The sequence below is a fragment of the Pinus tabuliformis genome, chromosome 6 (genome assembly GCF_031772625.1).
Source record: "Pinus tabuliformis cultivar Carrire ecotype Pingquan chromosome 6, CPIR1, whole genome shotgun sequence".
NCBI lineage: Eukaryota > Viridiplantae > Streptophyta > Pinopsida > Pinales > Pinaceae > Pinus > Pinus tabuliformis.
Genome location: NC_142292.1, coordinates 1,122,130,061 through 1,122,144,613, shown reverse-complemented (window position 1 = coordinate 1,122,144,613; position 14,553 = coordinate 1,122,130,061). Strand labels below are relative to the sequence as shown.

General features: G+C 39.1%; 1 protein-coding gene across 4 annotated transcripts in view; it reads left to right on the top strand.

The window, feature by feature from the left end:
• LOC149262817 (uncharacterized) overlaps positions 1-14,553 on the top strand; it is a 139,937-nt gene that overhangs the window by 50,266 nt on the left and 75,118 nt on the right. For 3 of the 4 annotated variants that reach the window (XM_089425294.1, XM_089425290.1, XM_089425293.1), the window contains 2 exons: positions 10,966-11,042; positions 11,175-11,449. In XM_089425294.1, coding sequence (XP_089281420.1) covers positions 10,966-11,042; positions 11,175-11,449 — 352 coding nt within the window. Of the gene's footprint in view, positions 1-10,965; positions 11,043-11,174; positions 11,450-11,549; positions 11,600-14,553 lie in introns of all 4 variants that reach the window. The other variant, XR_016259206.1, reaches the window with a different exon arrangement.

The window sequence follows — 14,553 nt, the reverse complement described above, 5'->3', positions numbered from 1 at the left end:
ATTTTTTTGTGTTTGTGTCCTAGATCCGCCCGAAATTGAATAAGGGGATCTTAGGTACACGAAGAGTGTATTGATGATGGTGTATACTTCACGTTGTTGCTTTTTTATTTTGTGTCTAGTTTTGACACATAAATGATCTCATTTCATGCACACATAAAATACAATGCCAGCAAGCACAACACCTATATCGAAATAGTTGCAAGGAAGGATAATTAAGCTCCACACATACAACAAATCATCAAAGTTTTCAACATCGACATTCTACTTCAACAAGCACATTCAATCAAGTTAATGGATTTGTAAACTTCACTGTTTCAAAGCAAAGTCTACATCAACATTCTTGCAAACAAATTTAAGAACTTGTGAATCAAATTCCAAATGAATTGTACGGGTGCATTCTCGGTTGAAACCGACACCCACGTCTTGATTTGTTCATAAGTCAAGCACGTTCATTCTCTTCAACTTAGTCAAATTAAGACAAGTGAATTTCTTGTTTCATTAAAACCATTGTAAACTTTTTTGGGTGCATTTTCGACAGTGTTCGACACCCTTCTTTTAAGCAGACTCTATTGAATGCACGAATTTTCATTCTAAAGCAAATAAGAAACAAGTTCACATCTCCTGCAAGCGAGCGTGAATTCCAGAAATTTCTAGCAAGTGTTCTCAGCCGGTACAATAAGCAACAAATCAAGCGAGCGTGCCATTCAAGCAAGCGAGCCTGTCATCCAAGTAACAAAATCAAGTGCAACAGTTCAAAGCACGACATCTTCGACAAGAGAGCCTGACTTCAAGTGAGCAAGTTCAGATGGCGCAGCATATTCAGTTATTAAACATTCTTCACAGTTTGATAAGCTCCAGTGATGAAGACATGGTGCACGTCAGCAAAGAAACTCTTGCTGATATTTCACGGCATCTACAGCAAACGCATGAAACCATTGAGTTTCTTCAGCTTGAGTCGCAACTACAAAGAGATGAGCTGCAACAAAAGAGTGCATCTTCCCAGTCATTCAACCATACAGATGAAGATAACAATGTTGATTCCAAGTCATTCATCCCAACAACTTCAAGTGTCGAAGTTGTTCATGAGCAAATTTCTTCCAAACCCATCATCAAGCCCTGGGAAGAAATTCAAAATAAAAAGAATAGACGTGGCTTAGGATATGTCCCTGATGACACCAACTTACAAATCCCAGATTATTCCAAGCCAGTTAAGTTTGTGAGTGCAGGATTTCTTGAACCACTCACCTCAGCAGGATCTAAGAAAGTTGCCAACAAACAGAATTGCACGCAACCTAAAGTTGAAGTCCAATCAAAGTGCTCTCATTGTCAACGAGCCGGTCATATGGAAGATCAATGTTTTGATCTCCATCCGTGTTGCCATTGTGGCAAGCCCAATCATTCCTCAGCAAAATGTCGCAACCACCAAAAATCAGGCAGATTGAAGATACATTATGAATGGATTGATCCTTGGGAATGGTCATCCACAGTCAAACGGTTGTCTCAGTTCTACAACCGACTACATTCACACATAGTGCAGCCAGCAGTGAATCGATGATGTTACTCTCCTACAGTTGAACGAGGGAGTACAACAGTGAAACTCTCCTACACCTGGAGGGGGGGAGTTCAAATATATTTTGGAGCAGATTGTCTCTCCTTTCAGCCGACAAAGGGGGGAAAATGTCAATGAAATTGACAAGTGGTTGTCAAACTGAAAGTCTCGACAACATTAGCGAAGCAGCCAGTGGGCATCTTCATCAGCTAGTGGGCATTTGTCATCAGCAGTGAGCATCAGCAAATTCGCCAGTGGGCGATCGATAGCCAAAGAAGCAGTGAGCAGCTTTCATCATAGCAAAAGCAACATTGAGTTGTTTTTCGACATCTTCAGCCAGTGGGCAATCATCATCAAATTGTGTCAGTGGACACCGGATGCTGTTTTTCAAGCAAAGGACAGTTGGATCCTTTTGCGGCTTGGCACATGATGGAGTTGTCAAGCGTCCTTCAGAGATGCATCAAGCATGCAGCTGATTCATGTTCTCTTCAGATTTGAGTTTTTTCCAGCATCCAGTTTTGGCGGTTTTTTCAGGCAATGTTTTTGAGGATCAACATGAGAACTTGGAAGATGGTTCTCGTTTTTGGATTTATCATTGAGGGGGGGAATGTTAGACTCTCTCATAAAACAATAATAAATCCAAAACTAAATTAATTAATTAAATATTCCAAGTTAGGAATTTGTGCCTAACTCTTGGGTTGTTCCTCTAAGATAGGAGTTAGTTTAGGTAACTCCTATATTGGTGTGTCTGGTGAGAAATTATCTCAACCAAAGGAGAAATTATCTCAACCAAAGATGTCCAAGATAGCACGCACTATCTTGAGACCAATATCTCTCATCTATTTATTTGTAACACTATTTCAATTATTTTGATGAAAGAATGACAGAGAAGCATGAGGCTTCAGCCTTTTTCCGCCATATTGTGTCTCTGATTTTTATGTGTATTTTTCTGTAATTTGTGTGAGTTAATGTCTTTTTCATCAAAATCTCTCCCTCTCTCTGCCACACCTCCAATTCCATAAAGTAGTGCATCAACTCCAAATCCTTCATTTTGAACTCCGTTGCAAGGTCCCTCTTGCAGTGTGCAATGAGCTCCTTAGACCCCGCGAGAAACAAGTCATTAACATACAACACCAATATGACAGGCTTAGCCTTCTCTTGAATGTAGTACAAGTTTGGGTTTGCCTCACTTGGTGAAATCCATGCTCTGCAAATTACCGTCAATTTGCACATACCGTGCCTTGGGAGCTTGCTTAAGCCCATACAATGATCTCTTCAATCTGCACACAAGGGAATCCCTCCTATGTGTTCAATTTTTGTAGCTATGGTTGGTCTTCATAATTTATATTTTAGCGCTTGAAATATATAATGTAATTATAACACATGTTCTTCATGTCAGATTTAAAAGATTATTTTGAAATTTGAATTTTGAATTTTAGGCTCCAAACTTGTGAAGTCGATCCTCTGTCAAGTCAATTCAGCCCTAGTGAAGAGACACACCCATTTGGACAGACAAAACACTATATATAGAGTATTGGACCTCCTCCACAAGGCACCATTCGGCCTCACACGAGACAAGTAATATTTTGGGCATCTTAGCGAAGAAAAAGGAGGACAAAGAAGGATGAATTCATCTCTTTGTCTCTTGACTTCGTATGTGCGACTTTTTACCATATTTTAAGGATTGAATTAGTTATTTTCATCAAAATTGGGTCGTGTCAACTGATGTCCCTTGAGGATCGAGGTAGAGGCAAAGGGTGATGCTAATGATGATGATGATACCAACATAGGATGATGGACCATGGAACATTGCTTGTCATTTAAATGTTCTTTCTGATTTATTCATAATACTTTCTTTTGAAGTTTAATTATAATGCACTATTTACACACACACACACACACACCGTGTTTTCCCATTTCCATATTTTTTGGTGGCCACGTTCCTAGCGTGTTTCTTGTTTAGAAACATGTACTCATTTCCTTGTATCGTGCAACTTAGGCATAACAAGGATTTCCATGATTGTTATCTTGCACCATGTGTGTTAAAAATGGTGCCAAAAGCACTATCTCTCAAGAATGGCTAAGGATTCGTAACCCTTGTTGACTTGAGGTTGATGAAAATGTCTTCGATTGAAGCAAGGCTTTGAGAATTGCACCCTCAAGTATAGGTGTTGGTGATCTCATTCTCCTCCCCTTTGAAAAGGAATTGGTGAGATAGCAGTGACTTCTTTGACCCATTGGAGATCATAACCTTAGTTTTACGTAGGTTGACCTTCAACTATCAGAGATCCCTTAAAAGTGCTAAAGCATCTAGTTATCTCTGTAAGCCTTCCAGGGATGAGGCCAAGATGACCACATCGTTAGCAAAGAGTAGGATAGGTATCAAGACTTGGTGGAGGAGGCACCCATCGCTGTCGTGGATATGATCATGCACTAAGGACTCAATGAACATCTATATAGATACCAAATAAGGTAGGGGATAGGGGGCATGCCTGTTTGACCCCAATGGTACTCTTGATAAAATTTGACACCTTGTGGGCAGTGTAGAGGCAACTAGGGACTGATGGATTGAATTCTACAGGTGCATATTTGTGGTTAGTGATATCTTGGAAATGGCGATGTCTTTGACCTTTGGAATAGGACCTCTGGGGGAATAGAGCTAAAAGCTTTTTGAAAGTCTAAAAAGCAACAATAGACTTTTGAAGAGTGATGCCATGCCTCCTCAATAATGGATTGAAGCGTAAGAATGTGATTAGTGGTTTGATGTGCAAGTTGGAATCCAACTTCGCCCTTACCTTTAAGGTGTCTCTCCTTAAGGTCTCTAAAAAAATCATATGGAGAATTGTAGCTTGGAGCTTTGATATTGTGTGGCCCACCATGATCATTATGTAGTTGATTGGATTTGTGTCAAGTCCCGATTTATGAATAAGGTGAATAGTGCTATGCAACCAATGTTTGTGGAAAACTTAAATAAACAACATGGTTAAAAAAGTCGGCCAGTAATCATCCAAATTGTGAAGACCATGCTTGAAATCCTTCCTCATGAGCAACTTTGTTGATATTCATTACCCATACCACTTCTTGGATGTCTTGGTATGAGATGGGGGAGAGGTGACTTGAATTAGGGGCTTCCCTCATGAGCAAATTTGTTGGTATTCATTACCCATACCACTTCTTGGATGTCTTGGTATGAGATTAAGTAGCAAGAGTTGGGGGAGAGGTGACTTGAATTAGGGGCTTCCCATGGACATCATATGTTGAAATTTGGGTAGCTCGGAATGTATGTCTGAGAGGAGAAAGCCCACAAAAAGGGAGTTTGTTGGGCAAAGTACCCAAGTTTGGGGGTTTTGATGCAAAGCAGTGGGCTTGGAACCCAAGAAAATAAATTTAATTTATTTATGAGTCATATAGGCTTAGGTTGGCTAACAAGGCAAAGAGACATGACCCTTGGGGTTTCACACCCCTTGGACAAGTATAAAGATACGCTAAAGGATAGGCCAAAACACAAGTTAGATGGACTTCATTTGTGGAGCAAGAGAGCTCTAGGAGACGTAGGTAGCAAGCTAGAAGAGGCGAAGTTAAGAACCAACAAGGAGATTTGTTCTCGAATAGTTGAGTCAATGGTCTGTCCAAGTGCGCTGAGGTTTGGCTAGGTCTGGGGCTGTAGGCCTCGCTGACGGTTTGTTTAGGTTGAACAGTACTGATTGCAAAGCTGTTTGGATAGACTGAGGGCAATGGCCTTGAATAGGGAACTATGTATTGTTGTGTATGACAGGAGGCCTAAACAATGCTCATAATAGTTGATTGTGGGCCAAACAAGTAGGCTAAGAGGAAGCTGTGGTCTAGACAGAGAGGACGAAAGCCTTGGAGCTGAAGGATCGCTGGCTGAGGTTTGATCAGAAGAGGTCGAGGGTTGCTGAGGGTAGGCTGAGGCCTACAAGAGGACAACCAAAGCCTAGAATGATTGAACAAAGGGTTGAACAAGTGTTGGTATTATGCAATGGGCTAAGGGAGGAGTCTACTAGAATGATTGGACAAAGGGCTGAACTAAGTGCTGGTATAGTGCAGTGGGCTAAAGGAGGAGTCTACTAGTGAGCGGTAGTTGGACAAAGGTCTAAATGAGTTGATCTTTGTGGACAAAAGTTTGTAGCAGGGAAGGTTTGAGTGATACAACAAGGACATCAAGAGTACTAGTGTACCGTGGGCTAAATTGAGCAATTGAGGCGAGTTTTGTATTCTGTTGATTGTTTTTGTATTTGGGCAGATGAGGACCTGATGGACTAGGCCTTAGCCTTGGTTGTATTGGTTGAAGGACAAACTTGTATGGTTGCATATATTAGCTTTGTATTAGGGTTTGTAAAAGGCCATGATCCTTGTTACAGGAGCCCTAAAGTTTTCTTGTTAATGGACAAATAAGAAACTTGATTTGGGTCATAAATCTTGTGTATTGTTATTGATCTCATTGTTATATTATGCTATTCAAAGTTGGTTATTGTTGAGCACTGCCAGTGTGGTGTTTAAATCATCAGGGTTGAGGTATGGGACAACATGGAAGATGGATCTAGATCATGTGGGAGAGGGGAACAGTAAGGGAAGATAGTGCATCAGATTTTGGGGAAATGGATAAGGGAAGCATGTGAATCACATGTCCCTTGTGAATGAAGATGCATTTCTTGTGGCAGAGGCGGTGAAGGTAAGAATTTTTTAGGTTGGGTTAAGAATTGCAATCATGAGAGAAGGCATGTCGAAGCTGTCTAAGGAGAGCTTTGCAGTGTGCATTGTACCACTGTAGCATGGGGCATGAGCTATTCGTTAAGGAATGGGAAGAGAATTGGGTGATTTTGGGATAGGATATGTGGGATGCTTCCCAAATGGTGGATGGTAGACATTCTTATTTGCTGGATGTAAAATTGAGGGATGAAAACTAGGATTTAGAAGGAAGCATCTAGCATAGGTGGGATGAAAATATATTTGGGTTACCCTCGTCAAAAAGGATAGTGGTTTGGGGTGGGCTTGGGGGTGGTAGGGTCATGATAGGAAGAGGGTTGGCTTGGAGGGAGAAAGAATGGAGGGCATGATTTGCCAAGGGGATGGGGTTTATCGAGAATTGGCATACACAAGGGAGTAGCTTTTGTCTAGTCATGACATAATCCACTACACTAGCTTCCTCACCATGTGGGAAGCATGTGGAATCTCACCATGAATAGCAAACAATGATGAGGCGGGGGGGTGAATCGCAAACTATGATGTAGATGTCTCTTCGGAGAGGAGCGAAGCCTCTGACTTGAATCCACATGAACTTGACTTGCATGGCTCATCTCACAAATCTCAGTGATGAAGAGGATCTTTGATGACCCAAGGGCATCATGATTCATAAATCATGCCCGACAATGACCATAAAGATCCATTGTTGTTCAAACACCCTATTGAGATACCCGTGCCCTGTCACCTCTTGCACTGGGCTTGTCATTTGGAAAACCTTGGATGGAGCTCCAAACCAGTGGTAAAGGAATGCCAACTGATATGTCAAATGTTCCCAGTGACTGCTCATTTCCCTACCTATTGTGCTGCTGTAACCAGCCACTTGGAACGGTTGAGCTTCCCAACATGTGATCTGGTGAGATCTTCATCTAGGAATATCTTCCTGGGAAGAGAAAACAACCTCCGCTTAGCTTTAAGTGCCCAAATTCAATCAGCCACAGACCTGAATTGGAGAAAAAGAGTGGAGATGAATCCTAGCCAAGCCTTCTCAAAGGTGACATCATGGAGGTCAAGGGTATCTCGAAAAACATGGCCCTGACCTCCATAGGTTTGGGGATGAATGACATAGAAGGAATCTCTTCATCTTAACATTCAACTCCCTTGCCTGCCTAGCACACTTCTAAATGAGCGTAGCTTGCACCACTTCCTCAATTGCCACAAGACGGTGAGCTTTGTCCCTTCCTTGAACCACCTGTGCCCATGAGTTGATGTGTATTTCAATCTCCTGTTTAAAGTTGGCCTGTTGGGTGATCTCCTCTTGTTTGTTTTTAAGGTCGAGAATTTCTGCGTGCGAAGCGTCATTTGAAGGGTGAGGATCTTCCTGCACCTAGTTTTAATTCAGTGGTTTCCTGAGGGTTGAATCTCCAATTCCACCTTGGAGACTCTGAGGGATCAAACATTTCTTGCTTTACCTATTCCATGAATATAGCAAAAGTACAGATTTGGGCAGCTAATAAAAGTGGATCTGTTGAGAGAATTAACATGCTGTTGGAAGGATTGCCACCTGTAGATTGCTTTTCTTCTGTGTGTCCATTCTGTAGTTTTATGTTCTGTTATTTTTCTGCTGCTGGACCAGCCTCCTTGATTGGTTGATTCTGTGTGGCTGCCCCCATCGTGGTCCCAGCAGAAGGGGAGGGTGAATCTGCAGTCTGTGAGTGAGTTTCTGCTGTTGACTGAGTGTGAACATCAGCCGCAGAAACTCTGTGAATGAGAGTTGGGGGGTGGGTCGAGGTAGAAGAGGCCATGGGGGATAATAAGGGGGGAGATGAGGAAGAGAGTGGGTGAGGCAAAGGAGAAGAGCGAACAATTTGGTTATTTTTCAAGTGAAGAAACTTCACAGTATAGAAGTTTGCGAAACTATTGCTTTTGAGCTGATGAATATGTTTGTTTTCCTTTGGGAAAAATTGGAATAATTTGGTGATTTAGTTTTGAAATTAATCTCTCTGGTTTTGATTGGTGGCTTGGGTGTTGTGACCAAAGTCTATATTTTTATCATTGTAATTCTTTGATACCTATGTCTATGTTAGGGCTAGAAATTATGATTTGTGTATCTTTTTAATATTTTATTTGTTGGTAGTTTAGTTCTTCATTCAAGTTTTCGTTTCTGCTTATCTATATTCAGTCTAGTATGAGCTACTCCTATTTTTCCCCTCTGGATATGGGCACTATCTCTACAAGAGTTCTGAATTGTAATTTAGCTTCCATCACATTACATATAGCTGAAGAATTGTGATGCTGCTTATATTGTGCAATTAAGACTGAATCCATTGGAAAAGTTGCTGTGTAGTTCCCTTTTTTGTGCATTCTTGTAGATGCTTTCGTATTGTTTTAAAAGATCAGGTGTAATCCAGCAGGCTGTGATTTTGACATTTTTTAAATTCTCTCTCCCCTGTTCTCCATTGTGAAATATCACCACTTAAGAGTTCACTACATGGTTGCTAAATTTGAATCATCTACTTGCATGCCCAGTATATAGTACATGCATGACTGAACAAGGAATCTTGAGGCCATGTCTATTAGTTGATATAGAAAGTTAAACAGAGATGTAAGATTAAAGAGGACTATGTGGCAGTAGGATTCTCTTGCTTCTCCTCATCAATCGAATCAATGAAGTGACTTATATACTGCCTCGTGGTCTCCTGAGAAGATGCCAAAACCATGGATCTCTTTTATTCTTGTGTAGCAGTCTGGTAAAATTTCTCAAGGAAGCAAAGGCTACTGCATAACTGCTTCCATTAACATCCAAGTCTGATTTCTAAGCCAAAATAGAAAAGTAAGCACAAGAAGGTACAATTTAATAAAATTATGTAGCAATAGAGTTCTACTTATTCTCATCAGTAGATTTGACAGAGCTATTTGTCTACTACGTTGTCTCGACTCTTCGAAGATTTGTAAATGGATGTCATCTATGAAAGAACATAAAGCCATAGGGATGCCCTGTGTGATCTTGGGTATCAATATAGTAAAGGTCTCAGAATCTCAGGTAATAGTAAATACTAAATATCACAATTGCTAATGTTAACATTCAAGTTTGATTCACTCCTTTTCACTACTTATTGCAACATTGCAGGAGTTGTCTGAAGAATATTGATTTTTGTAGCGTTGGAAGGTCTTCTGCAAAGGCTGGTGTCTTGGATGCAGGAGAAGATGTCCTTTTAGGTGGTTGTTTGAGAGGAACAACTAATATGGTTTCCTTCCGAGGTCTTAACTTATGAAAAGTACATTAATTAATTATTTGATTAATGTAGACTTTGTGTTAATATTTTTCTTAATATAAATAATTAATTATTTAAGTGACTTAGATCTAATCTCCACCATTGATCAAAGAAAGCTAGGATTTAATCCTAGCCCTCAATCACTTTGGAGATTAGGGATTTGGCCTATGGAGAATTATAAAAACAGCCTAAGGGAGAGGATGAAGACACAACACAAGTGATAGAGAAATTCAGGAAGAGATTTTCTAAATAATTTGGAAGAGAAATATTGCAGAGTTTTGTAAGAGATTCACAGGGGCCGAAGAAGAAAGAAAAAGATAGCAGAAGAATTTTCTGTAGTTGAAGAAATTAGCAGAAGCCTGCACGTGTGGATTTGCAGGGGCTTGAGGAGGCTGAGTGGGTTGCTGATTTTGCTGGAAGAATTTATCTCAGGTTTTGAAGTAATTTGCTTGTAAATTCTGAGGGCCATTTTCCCTCGTTGGGGAACCCATGGTTTCTTTGATAAATTAAATGATGAGAAGTTGGAGGGTTAATCTCTGTTGCTGTCTTGTCTGCTTTTGTATGAGTAATTTTCTGTTTTAAATTCTGCTGCAAATCGCCGAGTTAAAGGTGCCAAAGTATTTTTTGTTTGTTGTTTTCAGAAATGATTTTACAGCAGATATTAATTTATTGCATAGAGAAAATTTCTGAGAGTAGAATAACTCCATGAGACAGTAAACCTGCAGTTGGCACTTAAAAATTAACGTAGACATTGAGCTAAAACATGAGTTGCAGTTCTTAATAGTTTGTGTTCATCTTCTACACTGGGTTCTGTTTACAGTGCTGTGTTTACTTTGTAGCAATCATAAAGAGTTCAGGTTTTTTATCTTCATAGAACTTGAAATTTCTCTGTCTAGTGGCCATACTTCCTTTTGATAAATTGGTAATATGTTTCTATCTATTATATGTTCACTGAACACGAACATTCAACTATCCAGTAACTAAGCTGCAGTGTAAAGTGGAGGCAATTTTTCATATTATAGTGTGTGTGTCGGTCTGGTGGCCATACTAATTCCATGTATTATACGTTCTCCAAACATGAACATTCAGCTGTCCAGTAATTAAGCTGCAGTGTAAAAGTGGAGGCAATTTTTTATATTATAGTGTCAGTGTCGGCCTAGTGGCCATACTGCCTTTTGATAAATTGGTAATATGTTTCCATGTATTATATGTTCTCTGAACATGAACATTCAGCTGTCCAGTAATTAAGTTACAGTGTAAAGTGCAGGCAATTTTCCATATTATAGTGCCTTTCTTAAGTTAGATATTCTTGTCATATGTGAGGAGTGCTCAATCAAGTGTATTTTATGTGGCTTACATCTCATCTTTATATGCTTTATAGCTTAGATCTGTGATAGTTGAATATAAAGTCTAATTACATACCATTGCATCCATCTGCAGTCAGCGTCCAAGTGATGAAAAATGGAAACATGATCTTTATGATGATGAGGAGGAGGGAGAATTGCCTCGAGTTTCAAGTATATTCTCTTCATCCCTCTTCTGATTTGAAACAATGAAAGCAAACCATTTTTTATTATTTAATTATTTTTATTTTTTGAATGTGACATATTTTGAGGTGTTTGTTGTTTCTGCCTCAAATATATTTGAAGATGGGCAGACTGGTTCTCAAGATCTGCGTATGAAACTTCAACAAAAGAACTCTCTTAGGAGTTCTCCAAGTGGCAATGATAGTCAGGGTGGAGTTAGAGATCTACGTGAAAAGTTGTCAGGGCCAATACGATCTCGATCTGCAAACACTGAAGCTGCCAGGCGGACTGTATCTGTTATGAAGGGCAGCACTGCTTCCAAGCCTGTCCCAGCTAGCAAGTCAATGGTACAGCCTGTGCCTGCTCCAAACAAGACTGTTCAGAAACAAGCACCTCCGGTAATACTGTTCTTATTATTGTTCTGGGATTTCTATGCATTTAGCAACCTTGGTGCTTGTCTGTGGTTCATATAATAGATTCTTAAATATTGTGATGCAGTTTGTCGCTGGTTGGTTTATTGGTATATATTACAGAATGCAGCATAAATGGTTTGTAACATTGACTGTGAATGTTAATAGATGCTGATATTTTGTGTTGTTTGTCACTGGTTCATTTGGTGGTTGGGTAGTTGTCAAACTTTATAGTTTCTTCTCTGCTGGTTCATCTAGATAATTTCTTACTGATTGCCTATAGAGTTCTTTCTCTGTTGGATAATTTGGAAGATTTCTCACAGCTGGAATACATCTTATGAAATGTTGAAGTATTTTCCTTTCTAATTTTTTTAAAGCAAAGTTTCTTTTAAATTCTTATGAAAACTTTTTCATTTTGTTTACCTATTTTTAACCAAAATGGGTATTAAATGTATTAAAGCAGAGCTATGGCCGCACCTTACAACAAATTAATACAGTCCAGATATAGAGTCTATACTTAAAAGGACATAAAATATGTGAGGTGGCTGTCTAAAACTCTCCTTGCTTTTACAGCTTTTTTCAGATTACTATCATTCCTGGGACTGTAAACTCAAACAATCTGTCCCTGGAATTTATTTTGATGTGCATTGTGCAAAACATAAAACCTCGAGAGGTTATTTGAAAATATTTCCATTATTTAAATTTTACATGTTCTCTGCCTTGAGCTTTACATCCATTTCTTCAATTTCCATGTGTTCCTATCCTAGGTGGACAGTACCCTCCTCCATTGCTTCATACCTAAGAGAACCAACTGAAGTTTTGGGGCCTCTGGCAGAATCTGCGTTTAACTGACATCAATCTTTCTGTTTGAGTGCTCTGAAATTCTGAATCGCCACTCTCAACTCCAGATCTGCATTCTTGACCTTTAAATTTTGTAATTGAGCATGCAAACTATCATTTGAATTGAGACTGCAGCCTATAGGTCATCTGACTGATGGGCTATTCTCCTAATAATTCCGCAAAATTCTGCTATCACAAGGGTCACAATCACAATGTCATTCATTCTGAAAGCTGTGCTGATCAAAGGTAAATGGTAAGAGACAAGACTCCTGCTCTGAACCCCAAGGCTTCTACACAATTCAAGATTTGCTGCTATCGCAACTTGGAAACGGGCTGGAACCCAGAACTTCCAGAACCAAATGGAGGATTGATTCAAAGTATGTGGCCCAATAAAGAAAGCCCCCACTGACCTACAAACACCACAAAATGAGCTAGTTAGTATCCACTCAAATCTCCATTGGTGGGGCATATCCAAGCACAGGGCCAGGCCCTTTCATGCAACCACAATTCCTCACAACAATGATGAAGCAGTCTCCCCTGAAATCCATAATTCCCACCACCACAGTGTAAACACATCCCAACCTCCATTAAACACTGCCTTCTCCCAAGCATGAGAAACAGTGGAAGGCTATGGTAGGGTTGGGTGGTATAAAACTCCAATATGCTTGAAATAAATTGATTTGCCTCTTGTCAAAGTTAACAAGATTTCATGTGATCCTAAAATTCTTGGGGACACTAATCGGGGACGATGATCAATATTTTAAACACAACCCACCCCCTCCCAAATGTTTACACAACATAGCTTGTTCCATTTGCACACCCATATTTTCCAAGGATTCTGCTTGAGAGTTATGAGCATGGAGAGTATAAAAATATTCTAATGATTAAAAATATTTGGCTATCCTTTGGACCAGGATTGTCTTGATGTGATGTTGAAGAAAATAATATATTGTTTTTGCTAAAACTGCCACTTGTGAAAATCATCTTTCAACATTGTGAGATCCAAGATGGGTCTGATATGTGTCTTTTTATTGTGCATTTGGACTGAAGGGATCTTGCTGCTTTGCTAAGTCATCGGACATGTCCCACCCCCTACATGTCGCAAATCCTGAGTGTTTGACACGATTCGAGCCTGACATCTGTCTAATGTAGCAAACAAATTTCGTATACGCTTTGATACCAATGTAATGAACATGGTTCGTATACCCAGCGGAATATTCAGAATATCTGAAATATGCAAATATCCATTATAGGATGAGTAATATATTTATATATGAAATATTGAATGTACAAAGTTATGAGATATGAGATGATATTGATTACAAATAAGGGTCTGCTTATATATCTAGGCAAGTGCGACCTTTCTCTCCTTATAAAGTCGACTTGGCCTTCCATCTTCCATGAACGGCTGAGATTAAAACTGTTGCAGAGAACATCGGTATTGCATGTTACTTGTAAGTGTTATAAATTTTTGTAAGAAGTGATTTTTTTTATTGAATAAAACTGAATTGGTGATTACATGCCTTCGTGGCGGTTGCCTATATAGGCATTGATTGGCCATGAAGGTGAACGGTCATGTTATTTGACCTTTGCCCCTTTCATAACTAATAGTTGTTTATTAATTATTATTATTTAATATTATTTATTTAGTTAATATTTCATGAATTATTTTATTCATAACATTACCACCCTCTTAGAGATGTTTTGTGCTCAAAGCATAAGCAAAATTTTCTCTAGTTGTTATGGAATGACGTCTATTTGCTTTTATGAATTTGACTCTATTTTCACCTTGTGTGCTGAAGTTCTTGTATGTATTTGTACCCAATGTTCCACCAAGTCTCTGGGACGGGGAGACGCGGGTGCGGGGAGACACACAAAGGGGATGTGTGGGAGAACCCTGAAATTTTAGGGAAATTTAGGGGAGACGGGGAGACGTCGAGGTATATATAATATAATATTTAATTATATATATTATAAATTTATATACATGTATATAATTTTGAAATTTTCATGTTCATATTCATTGTTCAATAATGCTAATTCATCAAGATTCAATACCATAAGATTCAATAATAAAATTCAATATGAAATTCAAATATTCAAATACAATGTACATTGATCCATATCAATTATCATTCTATAATTTACATCATTCAATAATTTACATTGAAAACCAAAATAATAACTGAAACTAACATATATTCCAAACAGTTGTTTCTATATGATTAAATCAAAAAGTTATAAATAAATTA